Source organism: Larus michahellis, chromosome 8 (assembly GCF_964199755.1).
Source record: "Larus michahellis chromosome 8, bLarMic1.1, whole genome shotgun sequence".
Taxonomy (NCBI): Eukaryota; Metazoa; Chordata; class Aves; order Charadriiformes; family Laridae; genus Larus; species Larus michahellis.
Genome location: NC_133903.1, coordinates 33,117,943 through 33,130,640, shown reverse-complemented (window position 1 = coordinate 33,130,640; position 12,698 = coordinate 33,117,943). Strand labels below are relative to the sequence as shown.

General features: G+C 40.7%; 1 protein-coding gene across 2 annotated transcripts in view; it reads right to left on the bottom strand.

Moving 5' to 3' along the window:
• Positions 1–7,449: 7,449 nt before the first annotated feature.
• The window catches only part of NR5A2 (nuclear receptor subfamily 5 group A member 2), a 97,743-nt gene continuing 92,494 nt past the window's right edge, over positions 7,450–12,698 (bottom strand). For both annotated transcript variants that reach the window (XM_074598442.1, XM_074598443.1), the window contains one exon: positions 7,450–10,745. In XM_074598442.1, coding sequence (XP_074454543.1) covers positions 10,498–10,745 — 248 coding nt within the window. In that variant the 3' untranslated portion in view covers positions 7,450–10,497. The remainder of the gene's footprint in view (positions 10,746–12,698) is intronic.

Here is a 12,698-nt window from a genome sequence, read left to right as displayed (position 1 = left end):
TTGGAAATCAAAAGAGCTCATTTTTTTATCTATTAGCTTCACAAGGAGTTCCTTGTAACTATAACCACTGACCCAATGAGCCAAGTACTTCCATCAAATGTTTCACTTAATGATGTCTTTTATTACAGTTCAGCGACCCAATAGACTGAGTATCCGCATGGTGAGCTAAATGCCTCCGAAAGCTCAGCAGTAAAACTTTCTGCGCATCAAATGCTGTGAAAATGTTCTCCCGTGACTCAAGCAGGCTTTTTTTTTTAGTGTAGCTTAGAAGAAATTACACAGTGGCAAAACAAATTGGGAGAATCAGTGGCCACAAAGCTACACGTAATAATTAAAACATCAGTGTGCTCAAGAGAGATCTTTCATAGTGTGTCGATATCACCAACCACATCTGTGCTCAGAACTTCAACAGCAAATGCAGAATGAGACCCATTCTTAAAGTAACTGCTAAGTTTTATATTTGGAGGTCATTGTTCTTTCAAATACTGTTCCACCAGGGCTGTTTTCTTTTTTTCTTTCTCACTTTTTTTTTTTTGTTTGTTTGACTCCATGCAATCTTTCTCCCTCCGAGCTCTTGCAGAAAAAACAGACTCTTGGATTGATTAGCAGGTGTAGTTTACATTTTGCAGTGCATTACACTGACCAGAAACCAAATAAACTGCGTTATGTAAACTTATATAAGATCATAAACTTTTGTGCGATAACGTGAATTGACTACCCTGAGCCATTTTCAGCTTGCTTTGCTCTAATTGGAATGAATTACTTTGCATTTCTGTTGTGGCCTTGCATGGCTTCTCGTAAAGCCTTGCCTTTTAATTTTTCCATTCTAACTTATCTGTGGAACAGGTCTGCTCTTAACAGCTCAGCCTGTAAAAGGAGGAAGATTTCCATCAGCAAAGTCTCGTTGGTTGTACCTATCATACATGTGCCATGTAAGTGCTGCTCATAAACCAACCTGGGCTGGGTCACAGGGGTCCTTTTGTGGTTTCCGAGGGTGCCCATGGGAAAAAGGCATGGCAAAGGTCTAAACCTCAAGATTTTATTTCTGGGGAAGTTCAGATCTTTAAGATCAGTTTTCTAATGCGAGCTCAGTTTCTTGGAAAAGGCGCCTCTTAGTTTTACGTTAATAAAAGATGTGTATTTGGCTTAATGTCAGAAATAGGAATTCAGAGAGTTTGAAAATCCTTTGAAGACCATTACAGCTGTAATTGGTGTGTTCTGTCTTGGGTGGAGAATTTGAAAGGTTTATTTCAAGAATACACACTCTTAAGGGCAGGAACTGTTACTCATCTGTGTTTGGAAAGCAGCACCAGCACAATCTGGATAACAATAATACTACAGAAGGCTGAAAGAACAATTAAAGAGTGGAAATAATGACCTAAGGGAGGAACACTTAGCACGCCGATGACTGCACATCATGCATTTGGGGAAGTCAGAGGGGAGAGAGAGACCAAGAGAGTTTTTAGAGAGGCTAACATTCTCAGAAGAAAAGTGTTGAAATCTCTGCTTACGTTTGATTGAAATGATATCAAATAACTTGAAGAAAAATCCTTTGAAAAGGAAAGAGGGAATTTGTCCTCATTTGTGTTTCCTCCCGGGAGAGCTTGCCTTGTTCTTTGGTTCTTTCTCTTTCTTTCCTCAGTACCTCGGGACAGGGGGAGTCTGTGAGTAAAACACCACCCCCAAAGTCCGGCTCCATTTGTGAACGCCAGGAGATGTGCACAAAAGCAGCCTTCTGCCTGGTAAATCCAGCCTCCCAAGGCTGCCCCTCCGGAGCAGCCGGGTGCTCCCCAGGCAGCCAGGCTCCCTCCGGAGCGGATACGCCAGCAGCGCCTCACGTCCTGATGGCACTTACCAACTATTTCTCGTGCTTCGTACAGGTTTTGAATGTTATTGTGACAAATGATCATGTTTCTGGGACAGCGTAGGATGTAGGTCGGCCTTGGCTGTGTGCTACAGGTGGGAAGATTGAGGCAGCGCGTCCTGGGGATTTTCCAGGATTACAGGAGTTTGTTACTGGAGAGAATTAGAGATTCCCAGATTGTCTGCTCTGGATCTCCAGGAGTCATCTCTCGTACAAGCTGTACTACAGAACTGAGCCTCAGCTCGTAACTAACAGATCTATCAGAGTACAACAGATTTTTTTTCTTTTCTCTTTTTTAAAAAAAGAAGAAACTGGGGTGAGACTTTTTGCTCTTTTATCTATCTTCTGGAACACGTCACGTATGTCTGTTTTTTCTAAAATAATCTTTTAAATGACAAAAAAATTATAATTTTCTTCCTGGCTACATTAGTTTGTATTGTATTACATATGGCTTTCATGAGAAGGCATTAAAACAAAGCAGAACAACTACAAAGTAACTACCAGGAAGAAAACAGGGTTTTTCTAGTGTCCTTGGCCTCAATTTTATCACCCTAAAGTGATCACTTCCTTTCTGGAGCTTTTTTTTCTTGTTTTGTATATATTATTTCTGTGTGTAGTTTTTCACGTGAAACCAACGTCCAAACAGTGCCAAAATGTAAATTTAATGAATTAGGTGAGAGGTAAGTTGGGGTGAAGCTTTATAGCATCAGCACAGTGATCCTTTAACAAACCAATTACAGTCTAAATATTTGAAAATATCTGTTATTAAAATCCTGCTATTTTCTTCGTAACTCCCACACTCTACAAATGGCCAATGATTCTGGATTATTAATTACTTCCAAGTATATAAATGGGGGACCATAGTCCTAGAGCAGCAGGTAATGTCACTGAATCTACCTCCTCTGCCTCTTCCCAGGCTGGCAGCCCCCGGCAGCGATGCGCTGTACCGTCACCCAGGGAGCAGTGGGGCTGCGCAGTGCTCCGTGGCAGCCAGTGCCCCTCTTGCCTCCTTGGAGTTGTTGCTCCATCCTGAACAAAAGATTACCCAGACGCTGCTGGTGCTGCTCCGCCAGACTTCCCCAGGACCCTGGCACGCCAGGTGAGGCACCGGCAACTTTTTCTGACACTAAGGAAAGGTGTCTCAAATCTGTCACCTTAGAAAGTACAGGGGGTTTTTTTTAGTTTTCTTTTTTCCCTACAGGATGCCCATGGGGTTGTGTCAAAGTTTTGTACGTAAAAAAAAAAAAGCAAAGGAGAAAGAAAAAAAAAAAAAAAAAAAAAGAAAAATTTTGTTCCCTTTACTCTTTTTGGCCAAGGCGGTTTTCTTAGTTATGTTGAATATTGCTAAGCGTGTTGTTGGAGCAAAAAGTCTGCCTTAAAATAATTTAATCCTAGCCCTCATGCCGCTCACTGTTTAGATTCTGCTATTAATATTTATGTGCCGTTCTTGAACTGAAATTCTTGGATGTTTCCTATTTTCCCTCCGAAAACAATGTTTGGTAAGAACTGTTGATTATTTAGGTCTGTAGAGCTGGTCGTTGTAAGCCAGGACATCGCAGGCTGCCTGGTGACCTTGTCTTGCTTTTGGCTGGGGTTTCTCCAGCCTGGCCTGAGCAGGTCCCGCAGTCGCTTTCCTGTTTTGACATCGGTGGTCACTTTGCTGCTTTGAAACATGCAGACAATATTGTGTCCTTGACCTTTTCCCCCTCCCCAACATATAGGTAACTCTCCTGAAAATCTTGACGCACTGGGTAAAGTTGACTTGTGAGTTTTCTTTGTGATACAAAGAGAAGGAAAATTAAAGCAGAAACGCGTAGCATGGATTGTGGTGTGGCAATCCGAGTGGTACGGAAGGAGTGGAAAGGCAGCAAGAGGCTCATGTGAAGAACGAGGGCTGTCGCTGGGGGGAGGTTGGGGAGGATCAGCTGAGTTTTCAGCAATGTAGGTGGGCAGAGAAGGGAGACTAATATAAAGAAAGAAACAAAAACCATGAGATGCCCCCCCGGCCCACCTTCTCAGGGTCAGCCTCCCTCAGCTTCAGCGTCAGGTTCTGTATCCAAAGGCATGCAGGACGTGGGGGGAGGCTGCAACTGCAAATCCAAGTGTGGGACTCACAGGAAGGTCGTCGTAGGAAGAGCAGGACATTGCTGTAGAATATTTCGACTGAATCTGCTAAGTGAGAAAACCATTTGACATAGTTTGTGAGGCAGCTATACTGTTTGATTTTAAATAAAAACATACTCCAATAATAAGCTTCCGTTTTCACAGCATGAGTTGAATGAATTGATTAAACATATTCAATCAATTATTCCATGCCATGCTTTTTATCTGAAATTTATATACATTGTAAAATAAAACTATGCTTATTAAATTAAAATTAAAAATAATATTGCTTACTGTGGCAGGTCCCTAAAATACATAAATGATAATTTATTCAGGCTTTGTTAATACTTCAAAGCAATGGTAATAATACAGCATATTTTATTTAGGTTTTTTCCTTTAGATTAAAAGTGAATCAAGATAAAATATTTATGAAACATAAATATCCTCGTGTCTCCTCCATGTCCATGTGCTTCCTTTTTATTTTATTTTCTTTTGGAGCTCTTCCTCCCCCGTTATCTCTTTTGCTTTCTACAGTATTTTATGGACTGATCATAATAGACGTTTACAATACTCCATATTTCTTGCTGTGGAATTCAAACGCAGGCAGTCCTGCAGACCTTCTCTTAACTCGCAGCTGTAACGTGCTGCTTTGCTATAGGAAGCAAAACGCTTTGAAGAACTTCCCTTCCTTGGTACATGTAGGTTGAGATGAAGTTGTGAAGAGCAGGACAGACCCAGTGATGTAGTGTGGGGTATAAAAGCCATGGTATCAATTAGAAAGGCCTGCCTCGCTTTTCTGTTGCTCTGCACCAACACGCTTCTGCTTACGTAAGTGGAAGGTCACCGCTGCGAAACAGGGCTTGAGCCGCGCGGATGACCGAAGCTTGGTGTGCCCTGGGGAGCGGTGATCGTGAAATAGTTCATACAGGAACAGAAGCAATGGGTGTTTGAATGGGCCTGAGGAATTCCCACAGGTGGCATGTGGCGTGTGTGCACGCCTCTGTAGGCACCCAGCAGCTACTGAGTGGCCACCAGCAGTTTCTGTTGTACAGACAGTGACTCGTTTGGGGTCCTGCCCACAAACACACTTTATTCCCTCTGATGCAGAGTCCCCGCTGTACTATATAATTGCAACTGACAGCCTGGATTGGTAGTATCCAGCAAACGTCCGGCAGTGTCGGTCGCAGGGTGACTGGGGTGAATGCCGCGCAGGGAGGCTCTTGCTCTGTGGAGGTTTTGGTTTGCAGCAGCACGATAAACAATTGGTGTTACTGGAAGCGTCCTAACATCCGGCACCTCAAACCCAGAGTCATTTCCCCCCGTTACAGGGAATTCACCGATGCTGAAGCGTAGGAAGAGCAAGATGTGAGTGGACAAAATTGTGACTCCAGCACTAGGTTTTTCTGCTGCTTGTTTCACCCTGTGTTTTATTACCAACTAATGTTAAAACCTATGGTCCTTACCAAGGCAGGGCACCAGTGGTCTGAGCAGGACACTACAGATGCATCAGGAGACGGCATCAGGAGACGGCATTCCACCACCACCTCTCTTTACCTTGCATCTGAATTATCCACTTGGGTGTGCACAGGGCATACATGGCAGAAACTGCCATAAGACTGATTAGTTAATTGAGGACTAAAGGAAATTACTGTGGGTAGGAAATAAGGGTCAGGACCTTCTCGGGGCAATGGTGAAAACTCACCTGGTATTGCAAGTCCAAGCTTGCGATCCCAGACTTCAGGACTGTCAATAAATTGGAGAGGGTTTTGTTCTGCAGAGGAGCAAAAATAAGGGGTTTGGAAAGTTATATTTGCTGAAGGAAGTTTTATCTTGTTCCACTGATGTGTGTCGGACCAGACTTTACCTATCAAGTAGCTTCTAGTGTTGCTCTCTTTAGCTCAGGTCCACTAACATCAGGGCAGGCATGTCTGCGTCCCGCCTGAGCGTCGGGCCCTCTTCTGCCTTTATAATTTTAGCAAAGGTTTTTCATATTGTTGGCAAATAGCCCTTAGAAAATGAATTGTTTCTCTACAGGCTTACATGCAACGGAAATTGCTGGACTGGCACAGAAGTATTTGGGCTCATGCCAGCATCACAGGGTTATATAGCTCTAGGATCTGATGCCCCTAAAAATTTATCTGTAATTTTCTAAGCTTCCCAATAATTTAATGCTCTTGTCTGCCATTCCAAATTCCAGATTCCAGAGTGCAGCAGATGCACCTATATAGAATTTCCCTGGAAAACAGTAGCAACTATATTGGAGAAGGTAGAAATATTATTGGAACTTTTGTGATGTATCTAGACCATGGCCTTCAAATTAGGGGTTAATGAAAAGTGTTATTCAGTATTCCAGGAAATTGTCAAGATCACTAAGTATTGTACTGACTTGACCTATGTTACATTGAACTCACTCTTTCCATGTTTCTAATAAAAACATACAGCAGATTGTTCCAGAAACAGTGTCAAACTCAGGTAAAAATAAATCCCCTCATAATTGAAACGCGTGGTGTATATACTAAATATATCGCCCAGAGATATATAACTTGTAAGGAAAACTATCTAAAATGTATCAACCCTGAAGTCTCCCCTGGGTCTTATGCAAAATCATAGCTTTCAGTTAGGATTCCTAAAAGTTATAATAATCCTTGCCCACTTGTAAGCCACCTAATCCTATCTGGTTTACTCTGTTTTTATCGCAACGCTGAACCGGCTTTGTTTCACTGAAGCGCTGGATTTGTAAATAACTAATTATAGCCCTGTTTTTTCCCCTTGAAGCATTAAGATCTGGCACCTGAGAGAACATCCCCTTTCCAACTACCAGCCAGGGCAGGGGAGGCGGTGGACTCGGCCTCAGAACAGTAGGGTACTGCAGACACGCTCTCTTGGACCACTTCCCCTCCTGCTCCCGAAATGGCAATCAGATGAGCCAGAGGGCAACTTTAGGAAAATATTTTTCTCTAGTAGCAGTAACATCTGCCTCCTTGGCAGCCTCCGCTGGCAGTTGTGTTGGAAGCTGTGGGTTTGCCCCTGGCCCTGCTGCGTATTTACATTGCTGAGAGGTTATCCTGAGCCCTGCTGGATCCTGTTACCTGATTTTCTTTTGTTCTGTCATTTTCCCCCTCTGATGCTTTGGCTGCTTAACTCTTTGTGGGTGACATGCGAAGCGAAAATTAAGTGTGCAGTACGAGATGAAATGTAATAATTTGTAAGCACTAATTGGTAAATTCCTTTTTGATTAGAGACTCAGAGTATCTGATCTGTTTAGCTGTATTTCTTTTGTTTCAGCCTAGGCAACTTCACCATCGCTGCCTGAGCTTTTGAAGGTGCCACTCTCCACATCTGCGTCTTCCGCTCTGCATCAAATTCTCTCTGGCGCTCTCATTCCTCTTGCGTTTTACCCTCCTCTTCCGAGTAACGGATTTTTGCCTGGTGCTTCATTTCAGTGGAATGATGTTACCATAAAGACAATTATAAAGTAATCATCATGGGCATATCAATATTTATTGAAATACTGAAAAAAAAAATAATAATTCCATTGGCGATGAGAAACTCTGGGCAAGAACTGACATGACAATATGTATTTCACCGATACAGTAAGAGAACTTCAACTTCAACAAGTAACTCACTGCACATTCTAAGAGTTGCATGGATTTAAATCCAAGGCAGCTGCAGAACATCTGTTATACAAATAGTCAGACTTTACAGATTGTCTGTTTACAAACACAGAACAACTATAATAAACCAGCCAAAGCCAAACCCTTTGAATTTTAGTCTGCTTTTACTAATATGTCCTGTAATCAATAAGGCAGTCAGAAGTAAATGTCTGGTTACAAAGTAGTTAACAATTAACATGAGGGCGAGGTTGGTGATTTTTTTTTATTTTATTTATTTGTTCATGTACTTTGGGCAATCTGGTAGGATTCTTGGAACCACAGATGTGGGCAAATATATGTTAGTTTATCTGAAATTGTTTCCATTATACTATATGAAAAATTCTTCTTTTCTCCTATAACCTTATTTTAATTCTTTTGTCCTGTATATAGATGCAGTTAGCAACATTTTTTTTAAGCTTTTTTCTTTATTATTCAGTGAGATTCACTGAAGCTTTTCAACAGGCAAAAAAAAAAAAAGAGAAAACACAGAATGCAAACACTTGAACTATGCTTTGTTTTTCTTTTAAGGAAGGAAGGAATGACCATACTTATCTTGTACACATAGGTGTACGTACTTCACGGCCACCGGCAATTGCCACCCGCATCCTACTTTCTGTTAATTTAGTTTGCTTGAGGGAGAATGTTCTTATTTAAATGACGCTTGCACGTCTGCTGTGTGGGCTGACTGAGGGAGCTGTGCTTTGTTTGCTTTTGGTCCGTACGACAGTACGCGTGTTCTGTGATAGAAGACAGGCATCTAGGAGTCGCAGACACCAGGCTTTGCTGTGTTTGTACCCTATGCATGGACAGAATGTTAGAGCTGATTAATACAGGCGATTAAAATAGTGTGCTTTGTACTAATGCAGATGTAATAACTGATGTCTTTGGTATACAATGCATGAATGGTTGGAAAAAAATACGAGAAATGCATCTTTTCAAGTTCACATGAAACAGAAAAAGCTATAACTCACATAATTTACAATAGATTTAAATAAACTGCATTTAGGATTATGAAGATTTACAGACATTTAATCAAGTGAATGATTTTAATTTGTAAAGACCCTTGTGTGTCCCTGAACTATGTTCCACTAACTTGAAGACATGCTACGGTAAACACATATATTTGGCTTCTTCATTCTGGCTATGTCTTATATAAAGATGAAACCAAAGAACAATAAATTAGCATCATAATTGTCTACAGTGAAAACTATCATATACAATATAAATAAACTATTCAAAAGCCAGCAATCTTCATGAAAAAAATTAAAAGATTAGGATTTTATACAGTTTCTACAAGTGATTGTGCAGCCGATAATCTCAAAAATTAAAGTCAAAATGAAATACCCCTATTGATTTTAGTGTCTCACGACATACAGTAATTAAGTACTGGTAAAATAATTACCAATTTAAAAGAAATAATAAGGAAATCACTGCTCTGCAATTTTATCACAGTTTTTTCCCCACAGGACCTAAAGAATGTAAACACTATGTTTTCGTTAATGTTAGAGATTAATACTTTATTTTAAACGTATGTTGATCCACACCTGCACAGTTACCTTTAAGGATAATGAAATAAGGCAAGACTTATAACTGTGGCACTACATGTTAATACTGATATCTTCATTTGGAAAGAGAGAATTGTTTGTTCTTCTCTAATATTTGTTCTGCAGCAGACTTTGGCCTACATAGACACAGCAGTATCACTCTTCTTTCTTTGCGTAAAAGACATGCATTACCTAACTTTAAAAAGTTTCATTAGATATTGGATGTTTGAGTTGAAATTTAGTTTCTTAATTACTGGTAGTTTTAAAGATCATTTCTTAATAAGCTCCATGGCATCATCAGCTCATATAATTCATTTGTCTCTTCTTGCATCCCTAAATGCATTTTTTTTTTTTTAATTTAAGTTTTTTAGTTTTTTCACATCAGTATTTGGTGTTGTAGAAAATATTTTTTTTTATGCGTGTCAAAGAAGCTATCGTTTGTGATGGCTAAAATATCTCCATTTCCTTTATTTGGCAATGGCTGTGAATACAGAGCAGAGCCACATTTTAGCCACCGCAGTAGTTAAGTATATAGTTGAACTGGCTAATTTGTTTTGGAATATTTATCTTAGCTATTTAATAGCTACCCCATAACAGTAGTAGAAGAGGGATACTGCCTGATAGAGCAACATGAACACGTGACAAAACAAACTTCAGAACGTAGTAAGGATGCCAAGCTAACTGGATCACAGACTTCGTGTTGGCGATGTGCAGGCCTGAGAGACCGACAGTCACAGGCAGCCTCCCAGGATCTGGTGGCGATACTACATAGCACGTGGCCTACGCCAGCTCTCTCTCACAGATTGTTGAATGGATGCCACATCATTTATCACAGAAGAAGTAAGTGTTGGGTCCTTGGAAGGATGACAGAAGATGCTATAGATGCAGTTTTGCATCTATTATAACTGTTTTAGAAGTCCTGCTGTAAAGTGAAGGAATTTAGTGCACTCAAATTCCCCACTATCTTAGCTCAATCACACGGATCAGTTTGGTGTTTTTTTTTTTTCCTCCTAAGTTTCTTCATATTGGCAATCAGCAGAGTTAAATATACAAGAATCATTCTGTTCTTTTCGTGTTGACATTGGTGACAGTATCCACTTGGTAAGTCGACTTCAATCCAGTATAAAGTCCTATATAGATTCCTTTGGGGATGTGTAGCATATGATTCACAGTTTGCAATACAAATACCCTGATACATCACTTATTTACTATTAGTATTTGATTATTATACCATTTTGCAAAGTCTTAAAACCACATTTTAATTAGTGTTGCTTGGAGCAGTTCAGAATATTTTTTTTTTTTCCTTGAAAGCAGAAGCTCTAATGGGTATAATTTATGCTCTCTTTGCATGCAGCATTTCAATGAGAAGGTTATTACACGGCACATCCCCGTTCAGGTGTTTGTAGTAGAGGTATTCTTCGGCCTGCATACTGATGGCCCGGATTTCTGGTAGTCGCAGGAGAAGCTGCCCAAATTTGTCTGTTTGCTGTGGGTAATTACACATTGTGTAGTCCAGCAGAGCAGCATTCACTTGTTCCTGAACACCTTCCACAAGCTGGAAGTTCTCAAGATTTTTGACATCTGAATGATAATAAAAAAAAAAAAATAACAATTCAGTTGCATTTTAATTCCTGTTTACGAAGGCAGTGTTTCACTAAATGGATGTATTTTTTTTCCTCCTGACAAAAGCATACTTTACAAGCTGCTGAATATTCAGTGAACCCTTTTGCCAACTTTCCTGGGAAAATGATCACAAAAGAGCTTTAGTGGAGTGTCTTGTTGAAATTCTGCATATACCTCAAATCAATTAGACACCAATGGAGTCTGAGCAAGGTCAGCTCTTTTCATAGCTTACAAAAAGAAAGGTTGAGGATTCCTAAAGTAGAAGACCATAATATATTGCTAGCAAATGAGTCCCAAGAGGAAGCCCTATCTTTAACCTAGTATGTTACACAATTCATATAATTCTGTATTAATTTTTCTGACCCAAGGTGAAATCTGTGTCCAGGGTATGATGTAGTTAATTCTAATAAAAAGTGACAGGGTTCTTGTTTCTGTTTGACATTTTCTAAATGATTCTGAAAGCCTTTGACTTGTCTAGCCTATGTTAATGAACCATCTGGTACACTCCAGTGACTGCCAAAATAATCTTCCCTACTAGAAACTCTCTAAAATATATATTTCACTGGCTAATGATCTTTATAAAATGAAATCATTGTCCTTTGGGTGGAATACCAGATAAGAATGGTGCCCTTTAACCTGAATATGGTTTCTGAAATCCAACACCGATTTTTTTTTTTTTTTTTTGGTATTGGACAACAGGGGCATTTACATCAGTAAGGCAAGTACAGTTTGTTCACTCTGCCTCTGTTTGATTACCTTCTGTTCCTATACCGCAAGTTCGAGCTCTGCAAATGCTGGTCAGAGATAAATGCCAGTATATTAACTCCTCATTATTTGCTTCCCTGTGTAAAAGTTACTCTGATGGTATCTTCTTTCGACGTGTCTGGAGAATGCAGAAGTTATTCTAAAGCTTGCAAATTAGGGTGCTGCTATAGTGCAGAAAGAGTGAAGTGATCAAAGTGCTCTTGCTGGGAGAACTTGTTTTGGTTGGTGTTTGATCACTTACACCATCAGTAGAGTTCTGTCACACAGTTTCTTGTACTGCTAAAGCACGCCGTTACTGAGCATAACTACGCTGCTAATTCACTTTCAACAAATGCTCTTCTATGGGTGTTCTTGGAGCACAGGAGATGGGGAATTTGGCGGAATTTGGCAGATTTTGGTTCATTGTAAATGCCAGCCTTTGATGGGAGGGGAAATGAGTGTTTTCCTTTGCAAAACAGGAACACACGTTGGTCCCCCAATCCATCAGCAGCCTGGGAGGCTGTGTAAATTGGGTCTCACTGTACTTTTTCCTAGAACTACTTTCAATAGAGCAAATGTTAGTTCCTGCACATAACTGTGTGCTGGAATATGAAAGAAACGGTTGGGGGAGGCAAATATTTTCTTCAGGACAAGAGGATAGGAGGGATGCCAAGGACCTCAATGGCAGGCCAGGGCAGCGCATTGCCTCCAGGGCCTGAGTCCCCGGCTTTGAGCAGGAGCCTCTGGAGCGTGCTGGCTGTCGCCCGCGCTTCAGCTCTGCTCTGGCGTGAGCTGGGGTGTTTCCTGCTGCGGTCGTCACTGCCTGCCTCCTTCCTCTCCCAGTTTCACTGTGGAAATGAAGCAAGTGACTCCCGGATTTGTGCTGCTTGTTTGGGAACTCGGGACACGACCTCCATCTGAATTTTGCTAGCTGGCTTAAGGAACGCGTTAGCAATGCTTAAATTGTGACAGCTGTCCAATAAGAATTGTCTGAACTTTGCCTTAGCCAGAGTGAGGAGAACTGGAAACTTCAAAGGTGCTATGCCTGGTCCCTTAGCTATTCAAACTCAAAGTCTTTTTGTCAGTGTCTCTGGAGATCTTTGGATAATCATGTTTTCATGTATTACACTGGACGCTTTCTCACACAAAATATAACTGTTTATTATT